The 25,229-nt window shown below is 39.3% G+C and overlaps 1 protein-coding gene across 1 annotated transcript in view; it reads right to left on the bottom strand.

Annotated features, from left to right (window-relative positions):
• Nucleotides 1–23,349, bottom strand: part of IDO2 (indoleamine 2,3-dioxygenase 2) — a 76,320-nt gene extending 52,971 nt beyond the window's left edge. Inside the window, exon 1 of the mRNA XM_004382139.3 lies at nt 23,196–23,349. Coding sequence (XP_004382196.1) covers nt 23,196–23,294 — 99 coding nt within the window. The 5' untranslated portion in view covers nt 23,295–23,349. The remainder of the gene's footprint in view (nt 1–23,195) is intronic.
• Nucleotides 23,350–25,229: the final 1,880 nt, after the last annotated feature.

Below are 25,229 nucleotides of genomic sequence, written 5' to 3'. Positions count from 1 at the left end.
TTCCTGAATTCTTCCAATTTTTTGTCTGTATTTTCCATGAATTTGTCTATTTTTTCCTCATGTTTTTTAGCTTTTTGCCTCAGCTCTTGAAGAATTCTGAGTATTAGCGATTTGAATTCCCTTTCAGGTAGTTGTAGTGCATTTTCTTCCACTGGAAAGTCATCTGGTGTTTTATTTTGGACACCTACTGGAACCATCCTGTTCTGTTTTTGTAAATGTTTTAATATTGTCTGCTGTCTTCGGGGCATTCAGTAGTTACTTTTCTAGTTTATTGATTGTAGATTTGTTTGTTTTGTCCCTTTACTTTTTAAAATTTGACTATGTCTGAGCAGGCGGACTGTGTGTTCTTTGTTGTTTGCTCATCTGTGGGCACAATACTTATTCCCTCCTTCTCCAATTGGCAGGGACAGTCACTCAGATATGGTATGGCAGGGCAGGTCCAGCTGAAGAGGAGCTACTGGGACAGGTTGTCTGTGGCACCTACTACAGCCACCAGGGTGGGTCAGTAATCGGTGCAGGGCAGGTTCCAGTAGGTCGTGCCTGTGCTGCTTGGTGGTGTGATGTTAAGCGCACGGTGCAGGTAGGCAGGATCTAGGGGGGAGATTGTTATGTCTGGAGCTAAGATGGATATGGGAGAGAGGAGAGAGGAACAGGAGCCAAAAACATACAAACAAACAATAAAGAATGCTAAGGGAGCTTGCTGTTGGAGTGGAGAGATGAGAGACTATGAAATGGAGAAAAACATAAAGGGGAAGAGGAAGAAAAGAATGAATAAATAAAAATTGGGAAGTTTAAAGAACCGCAAAGTTCCCAGGGATCCCACCCGTGCAGCTATGAGGTCTGGGAAAGTCGCTCTCAGGTGTTGCAGTACAGTCTGGCTAGAAGGCGTAGAGCTATACAACGCCAGGTATTCAGGGAACACAAAGAGAAGGAAGATATAGAGAGATGAGAAACTGAGTAATGAAGAAAGACAAAAAGGGAAAAAGAGGGGAATAGAAAACAAATTAAATTAAAAAGAATTTTAAAAAATAACAAGAAAAGTCCCAAAAAAAACAGAAAAAAACAAAAAACTCACGAAGAAAGAGATGCCCTCAGGGATCCCACTGCATGTCTGTGCAAGCCGAGGGGGTGGTCTCCTTGCCACACAGGACTGCCTGGCCAGAAAAGGCTCCCAACTCAAGAAAAGGCAAAGAAAACAAACAAAAATTCAAAACAAACAAACGAACAAAAGCCCCGGGATCCCACTAGCGTGGCAGCCCAGACCCAGAAGCAGCTCCACACTTGAACAGAGCTCCACAGCCCCTCAGGAAGAAGCAAAATGGCGCACGGAGCCAGGTATTTGAGTGAAAGGAGGGGGAGGTCGTGAGAGGTAAGGAAGAAATCAAAAGAAGTAGAAAAAAATATCAACACCAGCAGCCAACAAATGGCACTCAGAGAGCTGGCCCGTTCGGGTGTGTGGAATCCAGGCAGCCTGTGTTTCCCGGACAAGAGATTGTGGCCGCGGGAAGCAGAGGAGGCCGAGTGGGGGTGAAGCAGGGGGGGGGGGGGGAAAGCGTATATCGCAAATTACCTGTTGTTTTGTCTCCCGCTGGAAGCTCCGTGAAGCTGCTTTCTCGTACCCCCTGTTTGCTGGTGTCCGATAGGAGTCCAACATGGTGGATCTGTGCTGCGTTAGCTGATAGGGGACCTCTGCATGAATCTCTCCTCGCTGTCCGTTCTCTGTCAGTTTTCTCACTCCATTCGGTGCTTGGCTGAGTTCTTTATCTCTTCATTTGATGTTTTAGGGTTTCCGGATTGTTGTATTCTCTGTTCGGCTTAGTTTTTCAGATCTTTGCTATGGAGGGACAGTGTGCTGCTTCTGCCTAGAGCGCCATTTTGCTGGACTCTCCATTTTTTTTATTTTTGTAAAAATATAGGTAACATAACATTTACCAATTCAGTATTTTTCACGTATAAAAATTCAGTGAGATAAATTATGTCAATTATGTTATGCAACCCTCACCAATATCCATTGCCAAATTTTTTATCAACATAAACAGAAACTCACTGCTTCCTAAACAATGACATCTGCCCCACCCATTGTAACCACTGTCAAACTATGATCTCTGTACATTTGCCTATTCTAGGTATTTCATATTAGTAAAATCATATAATATTTGTCCTTTTGTCCATCAGCTCACTGTTGATGTACACTTAGCTCGTTTCCAAATTGTGCTTCAATGAACACATTGTGCGTATATGTGTGTTCATCTCTATTAGTATTTGTGTTGCATAATGTTACAGATTGAATTGTGTCCCCCCAAAATACGTGTTATAAATCCTAACCCCTATACCTGTGTTTATAATCCCATTTGTGAAAGGGTTTTTTGTTATGTTAATGACACAGTGTTAGTGTAGGATGTGTCTTGACTCAATCTCTTTTGAGATATAAAAGGAACAGTTCAAGCAAGAGAGCAGAGAAGAGGGAAGGGAGATGCCATGTCACATGAAGATCACCAAGGAACCAAGGAACAGAAGCTCAGAAAGAGACAAGACCTTCCTCCAGAGCCAACAGAGAGAGAGAAAGCCTCGCGTTAGAGCTGGCACCCTGAATTTGGACTACCAAACTCCTAACCATAAGGAAATAAATTTCTGTTTGTTAAAGTCACCCACTCGTGGTATTTCTGTTATAGCAGCACTAGATAACTAAGACAACTTCCTACAGTTAGAATTTTTAGCTCAAAGAGTAACAGATTAACAATTGGTTACATATGCCAATTTGTGCAACAGTAAACAGTTTCACTAATTTATACTCTTAACAATACTGTAATTGAATGCCCATTTCCTCAAACCCTGCCCAACACTGGGCATAAGCAGTCTTTTTCCACCCTTGGCAATGTTAATACGCTATCCTGTTTTTCACATGTATTTATTAAAGAAGTTGAATGACTTTTCAAATGTTTATTGGTTACATGTGAATAGCTGCTTCTGACCGACTATTTTTCTCTATTTTTAACAGGAAGGTTAGCAGAGAACTGGCTCAGGAGCCAAACTGCTTACATTTGAATCCAGGCTCTGGAGCCATGAGAAAGTATAACCCCAGCAGTCTGTGTTTTAATAAGCCCTCCAGGTAACACTGATGCACCCCAAATCTGGAGAATCCCATAGATGTGAGAACCTTGCAAGTGATCAAGAAGGAGAGAAAGGATTCTAAAGATGTATGAAAATCCATTAAAAATCTTCCCTTCCTTTTAACTTTTCCTCTAGAGACTAAAGAAAGTATTGGATTATGTTACTTGCATGTTTGATTGCCAGACAAGTTCTTTGAAAGTTGCAGTGTGGGAAACAGTTTAGGCTAACAGGGTGATTACATCCCTATCACATCTGTTTTAAAACCTGCAGAGTATTCCAATAGTCTGTTGATGAATATTACTAATTGCTTATAAATGTTAACTATTATTAACAAATATGAAACAGTAATCCTTATACATGTATTCTTAGACCTTTTCTGATTCCCTCCTTAGGACAAATTTCTAAAATAGATTAGATATGCTGAATTAAAGAGTCTCCACATTTCTAAGTTTAAAAGTTACATTTTTATTTCCCTACAGAAAAAAAATTACATCTTTATTATGACATTTATACCATGTGATCTATAATGGGAGTACCAGTTCATCTATGCTTCTGGAGACACTGAACATTACCAGACATTTTTGTTTTGGTATGTTTTTAAAATGTAATTTGTATTGTATTATTTGCACTAAAATTCAATTGTTATTTTAGTATTTACTAAGCTTCTTAAAATAATTCTCTAACAAATATACGTTTCTCAAATATGATTTATTAAAAAATTTTATCAAAGCTTATGGAAAGACATTCAAAAAAGCACAAAATTTAGTAAAAGTCTCCTAATGCTCATCCTCCCATCCAGCAGTGACCACTTTCAAAAATTTCTTATGTGTTTTTCCAGAAATTTTATACGGTATCTATATCACATGTGTCATTATTAATTTGATATTATTCTAGAAATTAAATTTACATTTTTGTGATTATTAATGAGTTTGAAAATCTTTTTACATGCTTTGGTCTTTGTAGTATATGTGTGGATATGTGTGTGTGTGTGCGTGCATGCATGAAATGTCCATTCATAACAGGGTAGCCAAATGAAGCAATATTTTAACTTATGCTTCAGGCCTTCAAATCATGCTTACAAAGGTCTTCCCGTACCAACATCATTCCTTTTAGAATATTTCTGGTTTTATTGTTGTTCCTTAAATCTTTAATCCATCTGCATTTGTTTTTTTATATGAATTAAGACATATTATCTCATTATTTCCCTTTTAAAGTAGAGGAAGTTAAAGTCCAGAGAGGTTACATGACTTTCCCGAGGTTACACATGTGGTCACTGGCCAGGTCAATCCTTTTGTGATTCAGTGTCCTTTCCAATACTTCATCAAAGTAAACACACAGAGAATGGTGGCAGGGATGGGGCATGGAGGGTTAGTGCAGAGGATAGAAAATTGAAACAAACTTTATATGTTTTTATTCCCAGCATCCCAATAATCAGAAGACCTAGAAGTTGGCTTCCCAGAAAGAATAAAATCTTTAGCTTCCCTTCCTTTATAAAAAACAGTTTTGTATTATATTAACATCTTTTTAGACTTTTACATTTATTAAAGTATGATTTTCAAAAAGTCAAAAATATGACTTATACAAGTATAGGATGTGTGTCAAAAATATATTTAATTCATTAATGAGGAAACAAGCAGGATGGTAAAGTTGGTTCAAAGAGCATTTTATATTGAGTTTTTATAGGGTTTTGAAAAAAAAGAATGTTGAAATAAAATTGCTAAGCTAAATACACAATTGGTTAATTTTCTATAGAACAGTACAGTCATAACCTTTGGGGTTATGTTTTCTACTCAGCAGGAATCATTTGCATCTCTCCTGTACAGAAATCTACAAGTTAACATGTAACTTCAGAGTCTGGGTCCTAATCAATAATTAATAGCAAGTCAAACAGAGACACTCCCCTAGATAATTGACTAATCCTAGGATAAGCCTGTTAGACAATGCTCCAAGTTGATATTGAAAGAACACACAGGCATCCTTTGCTTTGTTTTGGATAATTCTTTTCAATACATTTATCATCCAAAAGAAAATAGACTTTTTAAAATAAATTTTTAATTTATGGAAACAATAAACTATTTGTTATGTTAACTCTTTGATTGGTTAATTAAAACTTCCGATTAAGAAAATAACACCAGAAACATCCCCCCTCTCAAACAAACAAAAAAAATTACCCTTTAGTCAATTCCAACTCATGACAAGCCCATGTGTTACAGAGCAGAACTTCTCCAAAGGGCTTTCGTGGCTGTAATATTTAAGGAAGCAGATTGCCAAGTCTTTCTTTCAGGTCTTGCTATGTGTGTTTGAACTGGCACCCTTTTGGTTAGTAGTCAAGTGCAAACCACTTACACCAGCCAGGGACCTTGCATAAAATAGCACAGAAAGGTTAAAAAATAAAAGATTGAGTAAAAATAAACCAGACAAACCATCAGCAAAGAAAAGTTGGATGAAAATATTAATATTAGAAAAATTAGAATTTAAACTATCAGACAGATCAGAATTTGAAGCAGACAATTTTACAAAAAATAAAAGGCTCACATCTGAATGAACCAAAGGAGGCTGATGTGCTGCAAAATGAGGGAGAAAGATATTAGGTGACGATGAAGAGATAGATGTGCAACAATCAGATCCTTTGCTGTAAAGGAAGTTTTCAAGAGCAGAGTGACATGGTTTGGTTTTCATTTTAAAGAATCATTCTGATTGCTATGCAAAGGCTGCCTAATAGCTGGGCAAGAACGGAAAGAAGGAGACAAGGTAGGGGAGTTCATGGGAGAAATGATAGTAGATTGAACTAGGCTGGGAATGAAGAAAGGTAGACAGGTAGGAAATAAATTTCAGAGGTAGGGCTGACTGGCTTTGGTAATTAATCAGTTTGAAAGGTGAATAATACTCTAAGGATTAGGTGAAAAGATGTACCAAGGTTAATAATGCAAGCCTTGGTACAAAGTGGTACTTGCTCAATGGCAGTTGTTATTATTATTATTATCATTATATTATAGAACTGTAATAGAAAAACGGAGCCCTGGTGGCACAGAGGTTAAGAGCTTGGCTGCTAACAAAAACGTTAGGAGTTTGAATCTACCCAGAGTTTAGTGGAAACCCTATGGGGCTGTTCTACTCTGTTATATAGGGTCACCATGAGTCAGAATTGACAGAAACGGGTTTGGTTTTGGTTTTGTAATAGAAAATAAGAACTCAATTCTTTTTTTTAAATAATACTTTATTGTGTTTTCATCGAAAGTTTAAAGATCTCAATTCTTAATGAAATATAAGTAAATATTATGAATACATTTTGCTAATGCATTTGAAAATCTAAATTAAATCCCCATTTGTAAAATTATAAAAGATCAAAACTAATAGACCAACAAGCGGGGACAAAATAGACAAGGTAATTAAAAACTTATCACTTAAAATGTCTTTAGTCTCAGGAACTATATTATATTCTCTACTATACATTCCAAAGAATAGAAAAAGATGAGAAAGCATCTAATTCATCCTATGTTGGTAATATAACCTCAAGAACAATAATAATAACACTAACCAAGGAAACTGTATACCACTGCTATTTATGAATGGAGTCCCTGGATGGTGCAAATGGTGGTTGACACACTAGGCTGCTAACTAAAAGGATGGAGGTTCAAGTCCATCCAGAGGCACTTCAGAAGAAAGGTCCAGCAAAGTACTTTAAAAAACTCAGCCATTGAAAACCTTATAGAGTGCAGTTCTACTATGACACACGTGGGTCACCGTGAGTCAGAATTGACTAGATGGCAACTGATTTTTTATTTATAAATACAAAAATATAATTCTTGAAGAAAACATTATCAAATTTAATTCAACAGAATGTTAAAAGACCAATCAACTATGGTCATCACTATGAGTGTATCTTAATAATAGAAAATTATCATAATTCATGAAATCAGGAAAACCTAGAAAAAGTATAGAAAACATTTGGAAAGAATATTTTGATAAGTTACTGAGGAGGAGAGCATGACAAATTACCAATAAATGATTATTAAAATGCCTTCTAAAGCATTTATCTCCTTTTGTTTATTTCTTCCCCACCCACCCCACCCCCCGAGGGGTGAAAAAGTAGACCTAGGCTTGAAGCTGAGTAGCTGTGGATAGAGCTATGGATAGAGAAAGGAGCCCTTGTGGCACAATGGTTAAGCACTAGGCTGCTAACTGAAAGGTTGGAGGATCGAATCCACCTAGTGGCTCCATGGGAGAAAAGGCTTGGTTATCTGCTCTCATAAAGATTACAGTCTAGGAAAACCTATGAGGCAGTTCTATTCTGTTCTATAGGGTCACTAGAGTCTGAATCAACTGGATAGTACACAACAATAACATGGACAGAGTGTAGTCCATCTTCTCTGGCCCCACCCTCCACCTAAAATGGGAACTCAGTCATTCCTTGAAATAAACACTGTGCAAATATTAAAGATTATAACTTTTAATTGCCAGTGAATTATTAGTCCATCTAGGGTGTCCAAATGTTTTATTATGGTCATCATTTTCTCTGTGAAAATTTTCTTCCCTACCTTGAAGGTCACAATTGCAGCAGTAAAGAAATCAAGTGACATTCTGCATTGGGCAAATCTACTGCAAAAGACCTCTTCAACGTGTTAAAAAGAAGAGATGTTACTTTGAGGACTGAGGTGCACCTGACCCAAGCCATAGTACTCTCAATCACCTCATATGTATACGAAAGCTGGACAATGAATCAGGAAGACCAAAGAAGAATTGATGTCTTTCAATCACGATGTTGACAAAGAGTATCGAATATACCATGGACTGCCAGAAGAATGAACACATCTATCTTGTTCCAGTACAGCTGGAATGCTCCTTAGAAGCAAGGATGACAAGACTTTGTCTCATGTACTTTGGACACCTTATCATGAGGGATCAGTCCCTAGAGGAGGACATCATGCTTGGTAAAGTAGACAGTCAGTGAAAAAGAGGAAGACCCTCAATGAGATGGATTGACACAGTGGCTGCAACAATGGGCTCAAGCATTGCAATGACTGTGAGGATGGCACAAGACCAGGCAGTGTTTCATTTCTGTTGTACATAGGGTCACTAGGAGTCAGACTCACTCAACAGAATCTAACAACAAAAACAACCTTGAAGGTAAGTGTTCAGATTAACCTGACTGGGGCATTGACACAGAGGAAGAAGCTTTCTTATAGAACTGATGGATTAAGCAGGGAGTTCTCACCTATGAGAAAGAGATAGATACATTGAACGTGGACAGTCAGGCAGAAACAAAACCAAAAAAAACTTGTAGAATCCCTGAGGTCTCAAATGCCAGTAGTTGGGGACTAGAACGTAAAGTCTAGGACTACAGAGTTCACCTTTGTCTTCTTATTTATATCTGTCTCCTAAGCACCTGCTTAAGTGTCCTTAAACATAGCAAGTAGTGAATAAATATTCACTAAATTGAAACAGTAAATAAAACGCCAGGGGAGAGTAACTAATTTGAAGCTAGCAAAATAGAGCAAGTAGCAGGAGGTTAGAACAGAGGGTGGGAAAAGGCTCTAAACAATTGCCCTCAAAATAACCTAGTGGTTGCAGGTTACTTTTAGGGACAAGCTAAGGAATTTTTGCTTTGATTTGAATTAAAATGTAAAAGTTGGAATAGACACAAAAATTTTATGTATCATTTTTATTTATAAGGAAAGGATATTGAAAGTACCCAAAATGTCTAATGTTAAGCAAATGTGATATGATGCAACCATTAAAATTATGTTTATAGACACTAATTGATCACCAGGAAAGGTTTATTATATAGTGTTAAGTAAATAGCAAAACAAAACAGAATGTAGGTTTGTATATGTAATAGAATTACAACTTCACAGCTTTGCAAACACACACACATATCCACAGATGCATACACCCTAAGGTAAATACCCCAACACCAAAGATAATTCTGTAGTGGTTTTATGAATAATCATTTTTGTACTTTTTCTTATTTTCCAGTTTTTATTTAATATACTTTTAACGAATTCATAATAAAATAGGCACAATTAAAATATTTTTCACAAAAATAGTGTAGTTAATAATAAGCCACTCGAGTAGTCTCCCAATTTCTAAAGAATAATAATAAAATAAAATAATTAATCAGTAACAATAATCGTAAAGTAAAATTTCAAACAGAGGATTATCAATTAATAGGATTCATTAACCCGAGAAGACATACAGTTGAGAGATTTTTATCAACAATAGTCATAAGATGCTGTCAATTGAGAAATATTGTAGTTATCGTATGTTCCTAATCCAAATTAAGACACATGGTATGATAAGAATTGGCGTAATTATGGTATGGAACGAGATAATATATTTAAAATTGATTATAATTTGGAAAATCTGGAGTTTATGGTCCTAACTTATCCTGCTGTCAATAAGCCTGGGGCTTAGTATTTAACCCTAGACTCACGCCACAGAATATCAGAGCTGTAAGGAACTGTACATTGTTATAATATATAATCTGTATGGAGAGCTTTCTTTGATGATCTCATTCAATCTTCATAACATGACTATGAAATGTTATCATCATATATGGAAAATAATGCTCAAAGATATTTATTAATTATGACTTGGTAGTTTTAAAGCTGAAGCCCTGGTGGCACAGTGGTTAAGAGATATGGCTGCTAACCAAAAGGTCAGCATTTCGAATCCACCAGCCACTCCTTGGAAACCTTATTGGAGCAGTTGTACTCTGTCCTATAGGGTCGTTTTGAGTCGGAATCCACTCGACAGCAAAAGGTTCGCTGCTTTTTTTTAATAGACTTAGCTGGAATTCCAACTCAAATTAGTGTGACAACAATTTTAATCAAATTTATCATATTGATTATCTAACCTTCCTCTCCACTATATGTCTCTCAGTTTGTCATACTGTGATGGCTTGCATGTTGCTATGATACTGGAAGCTTTGCTACTGGTATTTCAAACACCAGCAAGGCTCCAGCACGATTGTGAGGATGGCACAGGATCGGGCAGTGTTTAGTTCTACTGTACATAGGGTCACTACGAGTCAGAATTGACCTGACTGCACCTAACAACAACGTTTCTCTAACTTTCTCTGACACAAGGATAAGTAAACCACCAAAGACTGCCAATTGAAACAAACAGGCAAACAAAACCACCTCAGACAAAACTCCTCCTTCACCTGCACACACGTGTAATATGACAAGATTGGTTGTTCCACTTTGGAAAAGGGTAAATGGACCAGACTTTCGATCATGAACTGATCCCAAATACCCAAACAGGAATCTGGTCATGAAGCAATTTTGCAAGTGGATCTTTAGTCCATAGAAGTAGCCTATAAAAACCAGATGTTACTGTTAAACAGTTATTTCACTGACCGCTGTGACTACTATTTTGATCAGAATTTGTCATATGGGTTATCTAAAGTTTCTCAACTAATGTATAGAATTTTTCTTAAAGGAAAATTTCTCATGAATTCCACAAAACTATTTTTAAAGGATCTAGAGACCTCAGTTTGAAAAAATGACAGAAGAAAGTAAAATCGTATTTATGAGAATGTATTCCAATTACAAGTCATCACTGCATCATAAAGGTTTTGCTTTTATAGCTGGCTAAAGGATAAAAAACACAAAATTATATTTCTTTATATTTATGTACGCTCAAGAGTTTCTTCTTTTCCCTTTCTCCATTCCACAGGCCCTGGTTTCAGAAATATGATTCTAGTTTATACTCTCAAACTTACGCATTATATATTTAATCATTATATAACGTCCTTCCTTGTCTTTTATGGTGGATTTTGTTTTAAAGTCTATTTCATCTGAGTTAGTATTACCACTTCTACTCTTTTCTCATTGCTCTTTGCTTGATAAATTTTTTTCCATCCTTTTATTTTTAATATATTTATGTCTTTGTTTCTAAGGTGTGTCTCTTGTATACAGCATATTGATGGGCCCTGATTTTTTATCCATTTTGTCACCCCCTGTGTCTTTATGGGTGCATTTAATCTATTTTCATTCAGGGTAATTGTGGATTTGTGCTGGTATACTGTTGTTTTTTTTTTTTTTTTTGTGGTGCTGACATTTTCTTTGTTTCTCTTACTCCCCTGTGCTGAATTTATTTTGTTTGTGGATTTTTTTTTCATTTCTTTTGTTTTTGTAGATTTTGTGTTTACTGAGACTTTATGTTTTTCTTTATTTTGATGAGTAGGTTTGTTAACTTTCTTTGTGGTTACCTTGATATTTACTCTTATCTTCCTAAGTTTAAACTAGTCTTTTATTACTTGATATTGCCTTGACTTCCTCTCCATTTGAAAGTTTTATACCTACACCATCTAGTCTCTCTTTTATTGTCCTGATGTTGTTGTCTTTTACGGATTAACCTCTCAGATTCCCGATTGTAAATCTTTTAGTTTTGTTTTATCCTTGAGAGTTCATTACCTAGGTTAGTATCTGGCTGATGTTGTCCTGTGTCCTACATTCAGGTTGTTGGTCTGATGTTTTTGATTCTGTAACTGAAAGACTCCCTTTAGCTTGGCATGGTTTGTTGCTCACTCATCTGTGGGCACAATACTTCTCACCCTCTTGTTCAGGGGGGCAGGGCCGGTAGCTCAGCAATGGTGTAGCAGGGCAGGTTCACCGGGGGAGGGGGGCGTGGATGGGTTGTTGTGGCACATACTGGGTCTGAGGGGGCGGGGCCCATCGGGCTGTGCAGGGCAGGTCCGGTGGTCTGTGTTCTTGTGGCTCAGGGGCACAGCGCTCAGCATGCAGTGCAGATAGGCAAAAGAAAAGGGAGAAGATGTGACGTATGGAGCTAAGTGGGTGGGAGAAAGAAGAGAGAGAAGCAGAATCAAAAAAAAAAAGGAAAAAAGAAAAACAAAAAGTAAAAAAACGGTGTCACTTTAGAATTTGGCAGGTAGGGGCGGTTAGGCCAGGTAAGGCCTTGTGCTGGTGGCTCTCTAGCCAAGCGGTGATGCTCAGCCTGTCAAAAAGGGGCATGGGAAGTGCACGGGGCTAGGTGGGCAGGCGAAAGGAAGGGCAAGAAGTGAAAGAAAGAGAAGAAATGATAAAACAAATGAAAAACAACAACAAAAATAAATATGGTGCAGGAGGAGCTGGCCATTTGGGACAGGGCAGAATTGGGGTGGCAGTGAACTGATATCTCTCTCTCCGGGCAGCATGGCATGGCCCGTTAGGAAGGGGCAGAGGCAGCGGAGGGCCTAGATGGGAGGGAGAAGGAAAAGAGAAAAGAGGATAGATAAAGCAAAATAAAAAATATGACGCGGAGGGAGCTGGCCTGTGGGGGCGGCACAAACTCAGGGAGGCCATGTGCCAGAGGCTCTCTAGTTGAGCAGTACAGCACAGTCTGCCCAGAAGAGGCAATGTTGCACAGGGCTAGGTGGGTGGGAGAAAAGAAAGGAAGGAAGGGAGAGAGAAGAGACACCAACAACAACAAAAAAGGAAAAAACAAAACAAAAATTTTAAAAATGGTGCTGAGGAAGCCTGCCAGTGGGGGTGGCACAGACCCGGGGAGGCCGTGTGCTGGTGGCTCTCTAGCTGAGCAGTGTGGCACACCCCATCAAGAAGGGGTAAGCACAGGACACAGGGCTAGCTAGACAGGAAAAAGGAAAGGAAGGAAGGGAGAGAGAGACAGAGAAGAAAATGAAAAAACAATGGTGCTGAGAAAGCCTGTTGATGGGGGTGGTGCAGACCTGGGAAGGTCCTGTGCCAGTTGGACTCTAGCCAGGTAGCGTGGCACAGCCCCTCAGGAAGGGGTGGGAACAGCACACAGGGTTAGGTGGGTGGGAGAAAGGAAACGAGAGAGGGAAGAAACAAACAAACAAAGCCAAAAAAAAAAGGCATTGAAGAAGCCAGCCAGTAGGTGGTGAGGTGGACGTGGAAAGCAGTGAGCTGGTATCCCTCTGGCTGAGCGACTGTGGCCCACTGGAAAGAGGCAGAGCCACGTAGAGGAAAGAAGGGTCGGGGGTGGGAAAGCATGTATCCCTGGTTAGCAGGTGCTCTGTCTCCTGTTGGGAGCTCCGTGAAATTGCCTTCAACTTCCTGTCTGCCGTTCTTGGTGACTGAGGTTCAAGAGGGTGAATCCGTGCCACATCAGCTAGTAGGGGACCTCCACTCCGTACCTCTCTTTGTTCTCTCTGTTCTATGTCAGTTTCTTATTCCATTCTGTGCTTGATGGAGTTCTTTATCCCTTCATTTGACGCTTAGGGTTCCAGGACTGACATTTGTTTTACTTAGTTTTTCAGGTCTTTGCTGTAGAGGGACAGCATGGTGCTTCTGTCTATAGCGCTATGTTGACTCCGCCTCCTCCCCAGGTCTAATTTGCCCTTTAACTATGATTCAAGATGGCCTGGAAATCAATGAGCTTTGAGTGAATTTCTACACTGAATCATGTTTTATTATGACTGTTATTGGAGGCATACAAATGAAGATAAGATCTATTCCCTGCTTTCAAAAGTTCTCTGTAGATTGTTGGTTAGTTGGGAGACCTAGTAACTTGGGAATTAAAAGTAACGATACGCACGCATAAACACACACATCAGTTGTTGTCGAATCAACTCTGACTCATGGCAATCCCATGTGTGTCAGAGGACAACAGTGCTCCACAGGGTTTTCAATTCTGATTTTTTAGAAATAGATTGCCAGTCTTTTCTTCTGAGGCACTTCTGGGTTCACTCAATCCTCCAACCTTCCATTTAGCAGCTGAGCATGTTAACAGCTTGCAACACCCAGGGACAGAGTAATGACAACAGGGTGCGAATTTCTACTCTGAATCTTGTTTTCTTATGCCTGTTATTGGAGGGATACAAATGAAGATAAGACCAACCCTACGCAGAGTATGGTTGTTAAAGAGTCCTGGACTGTGTGCTAATACTGACGTTGACACTAAGGTGACCAATCATCCCTGTTTGCTAGGGATTGAAGGGGTTTCTGAGACATGGCATTTTCAGTGCTGAACCAGCAAAGTCCTGGGCAAACCAGAACGAGTTAATCATCCTAACTGGCACTTATTTATTAGCTCTTGAGACCCTGAGTGAATCAAAAAGGTCATCTGACCGTCAGTTTCCACATCCATTGAAATGAGAACTGCCATATCCCTACTAGATTGTCTTAAAGCATGAATGTGAAAGCACTTTGGTAAATCCCGTGTAAGGATCAGAAGCCAATTCTCCTCACCCTCAGTCTAGTGTTCTTAGAGAGTCCTATTATGCGTGTAAAATTTAATTCAGAAATATTTCCATCCTCCTCACTCACAAGGAAGAAAAGGTCAATAGGTCAACATAGTTTTATTGGGATTAAACATGTCCACTAAGCTGAGAAAAAACAGTACTTTAAAAAGAAATCAGTAACATTGGGTAGGTCTATGATTGTAGAGTTCCTCTATTTGTTGCTTCTTTTTTTCCTAATTAAGGAAGCCAAGTGAGAAACAATAGCATCAAGTGCTTTTGACATACTGAGCCAGATTCAGTGTGCCTTGTGATTTCATTATTGGGTGTCCCTTAGGAGAAATTTCCATTGTTACCTTCTATAAAAAATCTATGGCAAGCTAGTTCTACTTTATCATGGTAATATTTTCCAGAGCATTTATAATGTAATTCCTCGTCTCAGTTTTACTTTTCTCTGATCTGTGTTAGAATTGTAAATGCCTCCATTTCTGGGAAGAGAGAGAGGAAGAACGTTGTCATCAGAATTGGCCCCAGTTTGCTCCACAGATCGGGAGAGGCTCGGTGACCGTCATCACCAGGCTACAGTTTTGCAACTGATCATGAGTTAGGTAGAGGGCTTCAAACAGTTTCGTTCCCGTTAGAACCTATGCTAAGATTTTGAATTTCCACCCAGATATACTGAATCAGAATCTATAGCTTAACAAGATTCCCAGGTGATTCTTATGCATAATACATTTTGAGAACCACTGCTCTACTAGTGGTTCTCAGAATTGGTTCCTAACCAGCAGCATTAGCTTTGTCTGGGAATTTGTTAGAAATGTAAAATCTCGCAAGAGTTCCATCCAGAGTTAACCAATTCAAAGCCCTGGTTAGGAAATACCAATCACTTGACTTGCAGGCATTGGACAGCAACAACTATAACAACATTTCTCTGCTTAAGAGCCCGACCATGGCTTGTATTCCTTTACTTTAAATGCCAGAGAGGAGGGAAGGCTGCTGCTGCATGCCAACTGGCCCCAAAGATGCTCTGTCTGAAAGTTTGGTTGTTTCCTATAAATAACAGGGGAAGATTAACCAGTAAGCAAGGTTCACACAGCCTTACATTAAGCAAGGTACACATGTGAACTACAGATTAGTAAGTAAGCACAAGTAAGCGTGTACATACTTTGCATATTGGGTAATCCGTTGCAATAAGTGAAACAGTTACTTACTGTAAAGTCTCTCTGAAGAAAAACATAGTCAAGTAATGAATAAGCAAACAGTGTGATTTTGAGTGAGTGCTGACTTGGTTTCAAAATTCTATCCCAATCGACTCAATGGCAACAGGTTATATGGTCTCCACTTCTGTCACATTACCTTCCATCTCTCAGCCTGCACTTGTGGACTCAAGGGGAGTTCCTTATGATCAGTTGACTAAGGAAGAGAAAACTCATGCCTGGTTTACACACGGTTCTGCACGATATGCAGGCACCATTCCGAAGTGCACAGCGACACCCCTACAGCCCCTTTCTGCGACCTTCTTGAAAAACAGTGGTGAAGGGAAATCCTTGAGCAGTGAACCTGGTTGTTCACTTTGCTCACAAGGAAAAATGGCCACATGTGTGATTGTATACTGATTAATGGGCTGTGGCCAACAGTTTGGCTGGATGGTCAGGGACTTGGATGGAATAGGACTGTAAAATTGGACTTAAGGAGGTATGGGGAAGAGTATGTGGATAGACCACTCTGAGTGGGCCAAAGAAGTGAAGATATTTATATCTCATGTGAATGCTCACCAAAGGGGGACCTCATACCACCAAGAAAGTAGTGCCAGGAGCAGAGTGTGTCCTTTGGACCCAGGCTCCCTGCACTGAGAAGCTTCTAGACCAGGGAAAGATTGATGACAAGGACCTTCCTCCAGAGCCAACAGAGAAAGCAAGCCTTCCCCTGGAGCCGGCACACTGAATTCGGACTTCTAGCCTCCTAGACTGTGAGAGAATAATTTGTGTTTGTTAAAGCCATCCACCAGTGGTATCTCTGTTGTAGCAGCACTAGAAGACTAAGACAGGAGGTGAGGGGGGTCAAGGTAGATTGTAGTAGGTCATCAGAAAGGGGCAGAACTGAGAGACCTTGAATGTTAGGTTCAGGCATTTGGATTTAACATTTCTGAGAAAAGACATAATTCAAATGGCATTCGAATAAGCTTCTAGAACAATGTTAAGTGCAGACAGGTTTAGCTCAGTGCTCTTAAAGTGAAACTAAAATTACTTAAAAAAATAAAAAAAAACCAAATCTGTCTCCATAGGGTCAAATCCAACTAATAGTAGCCCTATAGGACAGAGTGGAACTGCCCCATAGGGTTTCCAAGGAGTGGCTGGTGGATTTGAACTGCCAACCTTTTGGTTAGCAACTGAGCTCTTAACCACTGAGACACCAGATCTTAAAAAACACCAGTGCCAGAGCCCCAGAGAACAGTTAATCGAGACTCTCTAGCCTAACTGGCCTCAGCAGTCGTAAACCACAGGATGAGTAGAGGAGAGCTCAGGGTGAGAGGTGAGGGCCTATACATAAAGGGCTGACTGTCATTCCTATGAGAGACACTGAGAAGGGCTGGGAGTAGTATAAATGCAACAACAAAGGAAAGGGGAAATTTAAAATATGTCACTGGAGCACAAGAGATGACTGGTTCAAATGGTCATGGGGATTTGGGGGACATGATTCTTTACAGGGATCAAAAAATCATGAAGGAAAAAAATAAATACGTATATACTGCCCTGTAGAAATTAAAAGCACTTGAGAGAAACAGAAGACCTCAGATGCTTTGAAGTAGAAAAATTGCCACAATGGGCTGCAGTTCTGGATAGGAGGTGTACGTGGGAAGAATTTAGATATTTCCTTGATAAATTATTCTCATCTCTGCTATTCTCGGGGGCATTTCTGAGGAGGCTGAATGGAGACTTGAGGCAATGATGGTAATATAATACAAGCAGCTATAAAGATGTTTCAGATTTCATAACAGTTAATCAGTCTATAAACTTTAGATCAATATGTAAAGAAAAATGTGTTTGGGGTGGTGGAGGCTGTAACGTTTAGGGTATGGGCTTTTGTGTCAGGATTAAGGAACCGTGAAAGGTGGACAGAGCCAAAGGGGAATGCACAGGCAGGAATAGGGAGTGGGTGCAGGTACTGCCAAGAAAGTCCATGGAAAGTAGAATTTTAAACAATGAAATATCTCAGTTTTCAGGCACAAGATCTCCAGATTGGAGAGAAACTTGAGACAATTTATGTGAGGCAAGCTGGTATATTCTATGAAAGGATGAAAAAGAAGAACATAGAAAACCCACATCTGGGTTCAGTCAACAAAGGCTCAGGGAGTATAGAAGTTTCCTAAGGCTGCAGTAACAAATCATCACCAACTTGTTGGCTTACAACCACAGAAATTGTTTATCTCGCAGGTCTGGAGGCCAAAGGTCTGAAATGAAGGCGTCAGCACGGTCACACTCCCCCCAGAGGCTCTAGAGGAGAATCCTTCCTTGTCTCTTCCAGATTCTGGCAGCTCTAGGTGTTCGTTGCCTTGTTGTTGCACAACTCTAATCTCTGCCTTTGTCTTCAGAAGGCTTTCCCCTTTCTGGGTGTCTTCTCTCCTCCTGCTGTGTCTCCTCTCTTGTAAGGATGCTTGCCATTGGCTCGAGGGCCTGCCTAATCCGGGATTATCCCATTTTACAATCCTCTAATTAATTTCATCTGCAAAGACCTTTTTCCAAATAAGGTCACATTTTATTTATGGGCTTCAGACGAACATATCTGTTTACGGGGTTACTTACAACCCACTACAGGGAGTGAGGAGAAAAGATGAAGGGCTCAGGGGAGGAGGGAACCTGGGCAATTACAGCTGAAAGGGTTACCTTGTTCTGAGATTCCCGAGCCTGACAGTGTAAGAACGGGAGGCTGACAGACAATGAGAGTGCAAACTATAAAATCATCAAGGAAACACGGGGGCACAGGTCAAGGTCAGCATCATGTGAACTCAGGTTCACCCCTGTGACCTAGATATCCTGAAGGAAAAAAGCACACCATATTGTGTAAAACGGGGGCTTTAAGTTCAGAGGACAGGCAAAACATGAGAAAACACAATATGGGCAAAGGGCAGTCAACTGAATTAGTGCACCTGAGCACAAGCTTTGCTATTAAGACGTTAGGTGTCCTTGGAAAGTAGTTTTCTCTTTTGCATAACTTTGAAAGTATAAATCAGAATGTTTCTGAAACTGGGGCCTGTGAAGTGCAGAGAGGGAAAAGAAGCTACACATATTCTTCAAACTACATAAATATGAAGAAATGTAATTTTGTGTTTTTTATCCTCTGGCCCGCTATAAAAGCAAAACTTTCATGCTCCAGTGACAACTTGTAATTGGAATACATTCTCATAAATAAGACTTTACTTTTTTCCTTCATTTTTTCAAACTGAGGTCTCTGGATCCTTTGGAAATAATTTTGTGGACTTCATAAGCAATTTTCCTTTAAGAAAATTCTATACATCACTCTAATGTATTGAGAAACATTAGGTAATCCATATGACAAATTCTGATTAAAATAGTAGTCACACCAGTCACTGAAATAACTGTCTAAAGGTAACATCCGGTTTTTATAGGCTACTTCTTTGGAATAAAGATCCACTTGTCAAATTTCATCATGGACCAGACTTTTGTGCCTGTGCACTTCCCCTTTGGCTCCGTCCACCTTTCTTGGTTCCTTAATCCTGACACAAAAGCCCATACCCTAAACGTTACAGCCTCCACCACCCCAAGCACATTTTTCTTTACATATTGATCTAAAGTTTATAGACTGATTAACTGTTATGAAATCTGAAACATCTTTATAGCTGCTTGTATTATATTACCATCATTGCCTCAAGTCTCCGTTCAGCCTCCTCAGAAATGCCCCCGAGAATAGCAGAGATGAGAATAATTTATCAAGGAAATATCTAAATTCTTCCCACGTACACCTCCTATCCAGAACTGCAGCCCATTGTGGCAATTTTTCTACTTCAAAGCATCTGAGGTCTTCTGTTTCTCTCAAGTGCTTTTAATTTCTACAGGGCAGTATATATGTATTTATTTTTTTCCTTCATGGTTTTTTGATCCCTGTAAGGAATCATGTCCCCCAAATCCCCATGACCATTTGAACCAGTCATCTCTTGTGCTCCAGTGACATATTTTAAATTTCCCCTTTCCTTTGTTGTTGCATTTATACTACTCCCAGCCCTTCTCAGTGTCTCTCATAGGAATGACAGTCAGCCCTTTATGTATAGGCCCTCACCTCTCACCCTGAGCTCTCCTCTACTCATCCTGTGGTTTACAACTGCTGAAGCCAGTTAGGCTAGAGAGTCTCGATCAATTGTTCTCTGGGGCTCTGGCATCAGTATCTTCTCAAGCTCCCTAAGTGCTTTTGGTTTGCACCTTAAGAGCACTAAGATAACCCATTATGTACTTAACATTCTTCTAGAAAATAATCAAATACCATTTGAATCATATCATTTCCCAGACATGTTAAATACAAATTCCTGAGCCTAACATTCAAGGTCTCTCGGTTCTGCTCCTCTGGTCACCTACTATAATCTGCCCTGACCCTCCTCACCTCCCAAGCTCATTTCCTTGTGTTCTTTGTGTCTAAAGAGAAATTTCTCCCCCATCTCCATACGACACAAACACACACACACACACAATCTTACAAAGGATTTTTTTGTGGCATATTTATGATGTGAGTCTGGGTGGTACTGTAAACATTTGTTTACAATGAAGTGTTGGAACCTGTGAATGTTTGACAATTTGTAGAAATAGTAGGATGGAATTTTGAAACCGAGTTAGCACCCACTGAAAAGCCACACTGTTTGCTAACTTGACTGTTTTTCTGCAAAGAGACTTTATAGTAACTATTTTACGTACTGGGATGGATTACCCAATAAGCAAAGTATGCACGGGCTTACTTGTGCTTATTTACCAATCTGTAGTTCACAATTTCAACTGTTTTTCACAATAAGCACAACTAAGCCTGTGTGTACCTTGCTTAATGTTAAGGCTGTGTGAACCTTGCTTACTGGTTAATCTGCCCCTGATATTTATAGGAAGCAACGAAGCTTGCAGAAAGAGCATCTTTGGGACCAGTTGCCAGGAAGAAACAGCCTTCTTTCCACTCTGGCATTTATACTAAAGGAACGCAAGGCATGGCCGGGCTCTTAAGCAGAGAAGCATTGTTATTGTTGTGTGCCTGGAAGTCAAGTGAGTGATATTTCCTATCAGGGCACTGAACTGGTTAGTTCTAGATCTAACCCCTCCTGAGCATTTATATTTCTAATAAGTTCCCAGGCAATGCTACTGCTGCTGATTAGGAACCAATTCTGACGACCTCGAGTAGAGTAGTGGTTCTCAAAATATACTATGCGTGAGAATTACCTTTGAGATCTTGTTAAAATGAAAATTCTAATTTAGTATATCTGGGGTGGAAATTAAATTCTCAGCATGGGTTCTAACCATAATGCATCGCTTCAAAGCTCTATTCGTAACCCATGATCAGTTGCCAAACTGTAGCCTGTTGATGTTGGTGACTGAGCCTCTCCTGATCTGTGGAGCAATCCGTGGCAGATTCTCATGAAAACTTCTCTTCCCAGAAATGGAGACATTTACATTTGTCATACCAGTGAGAGAAAATTAAAACTGAAACAAGGAATTACATTTTGAAAGGTCTGGAAAATATTACCATGATACAGTAGAACCAGCTTGTCAAGAAATTTTTTTATAGAAGGTAGCAATAAAAATTTCTTTCTATGAGATGTCCAATAATGAAACCACAAGGCACACTAAATCTAGCTCAGTATGTCAAAAGCACTTGCTGCTATTGTTTCTCATCTGGTTTCCTTAATTACAAAAAAGGAAATAACAAAGAGAGGAACTCTGCAGTTGTAGCGCTACCTAACATTTTACTATATTTTTAAGTAATATTTTTTCTCAGCTCAGTGCACATATTTAATCCCAATAAAACTATGTTGACCTATTGACGTTTTCTTTCTTGTGAACTAAGGAGGATGGGAACGTTCCTGAATTAAATTATACACACAGAATTAGATTCTCAAAGAACACTGGACTGAGGGTAGGAGGAACTGGCTTCTCATCCTTACACAGGATTTATCAAAGTGCTTTCACATTCATGCTTCAAGACACTCCAGTGGGGATGGAGCAGCTCTCATTTCAATGCGTAGCAAAACTGAGAGTCAGACGACCTTTGTGATTCACTCAAGGTCTCCAGAGCAGTAAGTGCCAGTTAGGATGACTAACTCATTCTGGTTTGCCCAGGATTTTCCTTGTTCAGCTCTGAAAATCCCCTGTCTCAGGAACCCCTTCAATCCCTAGCAAACAGGGATGACTGGTCACTCTATGGCAGTGGCAGTATTAGCACACAATCCAGGACCCTTTAACAACCTTCTTCTGTGTAACCCCCCTGTTGTCATTAATTTGTCCCTGGGTGTTGCAAACTGTTAATGTGCTCAGCTGCTAATCGGAAGGTTGGAGGATTGAGTGAACCTAGAAGTACCTCAGAAGAAAGGACTGGAAATCTACTTCCTAAAAATGAGACATTGAAAACTTTATGGAGTACAGTTCCCCTCTGAACATGGAATCACCAAGAGATGGAGTCGATTCGACAGCAACTGATGTGTGTGTTTATGTAGGTGTCTGTGTCATTACTTTTAATGCCTAAATTACCAGGTCTCACAACTAACAATCTACAGAGAACTTTTGAGAGCAGGGAATAGATCTTATCTTCATTGGTATCCTTCCAATAACAACCATAAGAAAACAAGATTCAGAGTAGATATTCGATCAAACCTCACTGATTTCCAGACCATTCTTTAACCAGAGTTAAATGGCAAATTAGACCTGTAGAAAAAACAGCTGGTTCTAGTAAGTTATTGTAATGACTCCAAACATCAGATCCTTAGATTTTTAACTGAGTGGTCTTGGCCCTTACTTATGACGCAGTAGAAAAAAGATGCAAGTTCATGAGTTCTATCTCTGCTTTTGCCACTGAAACGACTTTGGGCAAGTCACTTCTTTGGAACTTCACTTAGCTCGAGTGTAAAAGGAAGGACCTGGGGCCAGCTGGTTTCTAAGAACTCTCACAGTTTTACTTTACTATTCTTGGCTTCAGACCACATTCAAAGAAAAAAAAAATGGTGTTGGTAAGTGGTAAGCCCGAATTACAGTACAGGTTGAGAACTAAGGAAAATTAAGAAACACATACTGTCTGTTCTCAAGGGTTTGCTCCTCTTCTCAGCAATTCCTATGACCCTTTAATCAGTCTTACCAACCACCAAGCCACCTACGGTCCCTCTCATGTTCTGTTTTCTCTCCAACTGGCAAGTCAAGACAAACTAATTCACTTCAGATTATCCTTGGGGGTGACCCACAACAGTTTGAGTAAGCTCTCCTACAGGTATTTCCATTCCAAACAGGTAACCAATGCAAAATGTTGAATCGGTAATAGAGGAATTAGTTTAGTTCAATGTTGGGGGACCTGACTAACACCTTACCTCACTTGCTAAAATTTAATACCTTGGAAAATGCATGCTGCTAGTTATGGCCCTATATTTGCCCATATCAGTTACCTATATCTCATTTCTGTCTTTTTCTTGATAGATACATATTTGCTTATAGGTTTCCTAGCCTAAAATCTATTCAAAGAAACGAACATTAAAACTTTTCATTTGGACTATCTTCTGCTGTAGCTGTCACTTCTGCTCATGTGATAATTACACTACACTTCGTTTGTAGCATCTTTCCCAGATTGATAACTTGATATTTTTATAGCATCTCTTTTAACAACCGTATAAATTTAAAAAAAAAAAAGGAAAGCATTCTATTCTATCTGATCCAAAGCATTATATCCTTACCAGAGGATTTGGGAGGAGAAAGCCGTAATCTTCAGAAATGTGAAATCTTCCTAAAGACAATAGCAGGGTTGTCTTCAAATTCTGATTTTGAGGCTCCATTATTTTGTTTAAATTATCTGCCCTGAAGCTGTACTGAAAGGAAACTGCCCTGAATATATCAAATATCCAGGTTCAGAGAGCTTCAACACAGCGTCCATTAGTTGCGTAGTGACTCTGCAATGCCGCAGAACTTTGCCCTGAGGTGAAATTCCAGACTGCCCTGGACTTTCTCTGACACAAGGCGAAAAACAATTAACGACTCCTGATGAAAATAAACAAGCAAACAAAACTACCTCAGAAAAATCCTTCCTTCCCCTTCACATACGGGTGTTATGGGAAGCTTGGTTTTAAATCCAGAAACAAAGTTGTTCTACTTTGGTAAAGGGGAAATGGACCACAGCTTTGATCATGACTAGATTCCAAGTACCCTCACAGGAATCTGGTTGATGATGAATTTTGAGAAGAGGGTTTATGAAAACCATAAGTTACCATTAGATAGTTACTTCAGTGACTGGTGGTGAGTAGTGTGGGGAGAATGACTCCAAAGGCATGTTGGAACCTCAGAACAGGCTTGAAAAACATACTCTAAAATTATGAATGCTTTGATTATTTTAGAACATAATATTTACTTATTTTTGAAAACTTCCATCACTCTAAAGGAAGATATAGTATTTTTTATTTTAAAAAAGGAGACTGTAGGATACTAATAAACTTGAGAATAGCCTGAACAGATAATTCGATTTAAACCTCTTCTCAGGCAACTTTTGAGGACCTACCACAAAGATAGGTGATTTTCCCTTTCCTATAAAGTAGTTGTTACCAACCGCATTTTACAAATTTGTAAACTGAGGCATATATGTATGAATAAACTTGTCCAGCGTCACTCCACTAATTATTAGCAAAGTTATCTTGAATTCCAAGTCTCTTCACTAGATGGCCGGGGTGCCTGTCCAATGTGCCACCAGGATTTGAATTGACCCTAATGTGCGGTCCAGCATGATAAATGGCAGGCCATAGATCAACACGGTGGAAGTTTTGAAGGCTCTGCCTCTTACCCAGTGTGGCCTAAACTTAGGTCATAACGTTGTAAGGAAATCTATTTTTAAGCTAATTTAACCAATGCACATCTCCTTCCCCCTACTACTCTGAGATAAATATAAAAACAGAAAGGGTCATCATAACACATTTCACAGTTCCCTATGAATTGGAGTTGACTTGATGGCAACGGGTTTGGTTTTGGTTTGAGGGAGGTTTCGGCTTTGAAGTCTGTGTGCCAAAAGCAGCCTAATTGATTTATAGGTCCTCATGAGGCACCTAAAAGCTATCCTCCATTACCCACTTCCCTTCAGTCCAATATCCAATCAGTCTCAAAGTTCAGTTTCTTACGCCTTCTTATACAGTCTTTCAAACACTGTATGTTTAATCACCCTCCTGTTCTTCCCTTCCTTCCATCTCAGCTGAAAAGATGACTCAAGTTTTGGTTTTGTATTGTTATGCCAGGCATGTAATTTTTTTTTTTTTTAATCTATTCTCTCTTATCCTTTAAGGAATTTACTGCAACGTTATAAAACCACAGAACCATAGAATCATAAAATACCATAACAGAAACTGAAATTATAGGGTAAGTAAGCTAGCTTAACACCCTGATTAAACACATAAGAAATCTGAGATTTATGGGAGTGAAATAACATACCAAATGTCATCCTGGAGCTGGCATTAGAATTGGACTAAAATTTTGAATGGCTACTTCTCAGTCCAAGACTTTCGCATTGTCAACTTCAGCTAGTCCTACCTGAGTGTGAATCTCGGCTCAATCATCTATTAGCTATATGGCCTTGGACAAGTGGCTTGAATTCTGAGTCTGTATTTCCACATTTGCAGGAAATAGAAATTATTTATTCCAGTGAAATGTTGTGACGAATAAATGAGAAACCATAAGTGAAACACCTAGAATATAACAATAAATGTTATTTTTTCTCATGTTCTTCTTTACTC

The sequence above is a fragment of the Trichechus manatus genome, unplaced genomic scaffold (assembly GCF_000243295.1).
Source record: "Trichechus manatus latirostris isolate Lorelei unplaced genomic scaffold, TriManLat1.0 scaffold00090, whole genome shotgun sequence".
Classification (NCBI taxonomy): domain Eukaryota; kingdom Metazoa; phylum Chordata; class Mammalia; order Sirenia; family Trichechidae; genus Trichechus; species Trichechus manatus.
The sequence above is the reverse complement of the archived record's forward strand: the minus strand, read 5'-3'. Positions and strand labels throughout refer to the sequence as shown.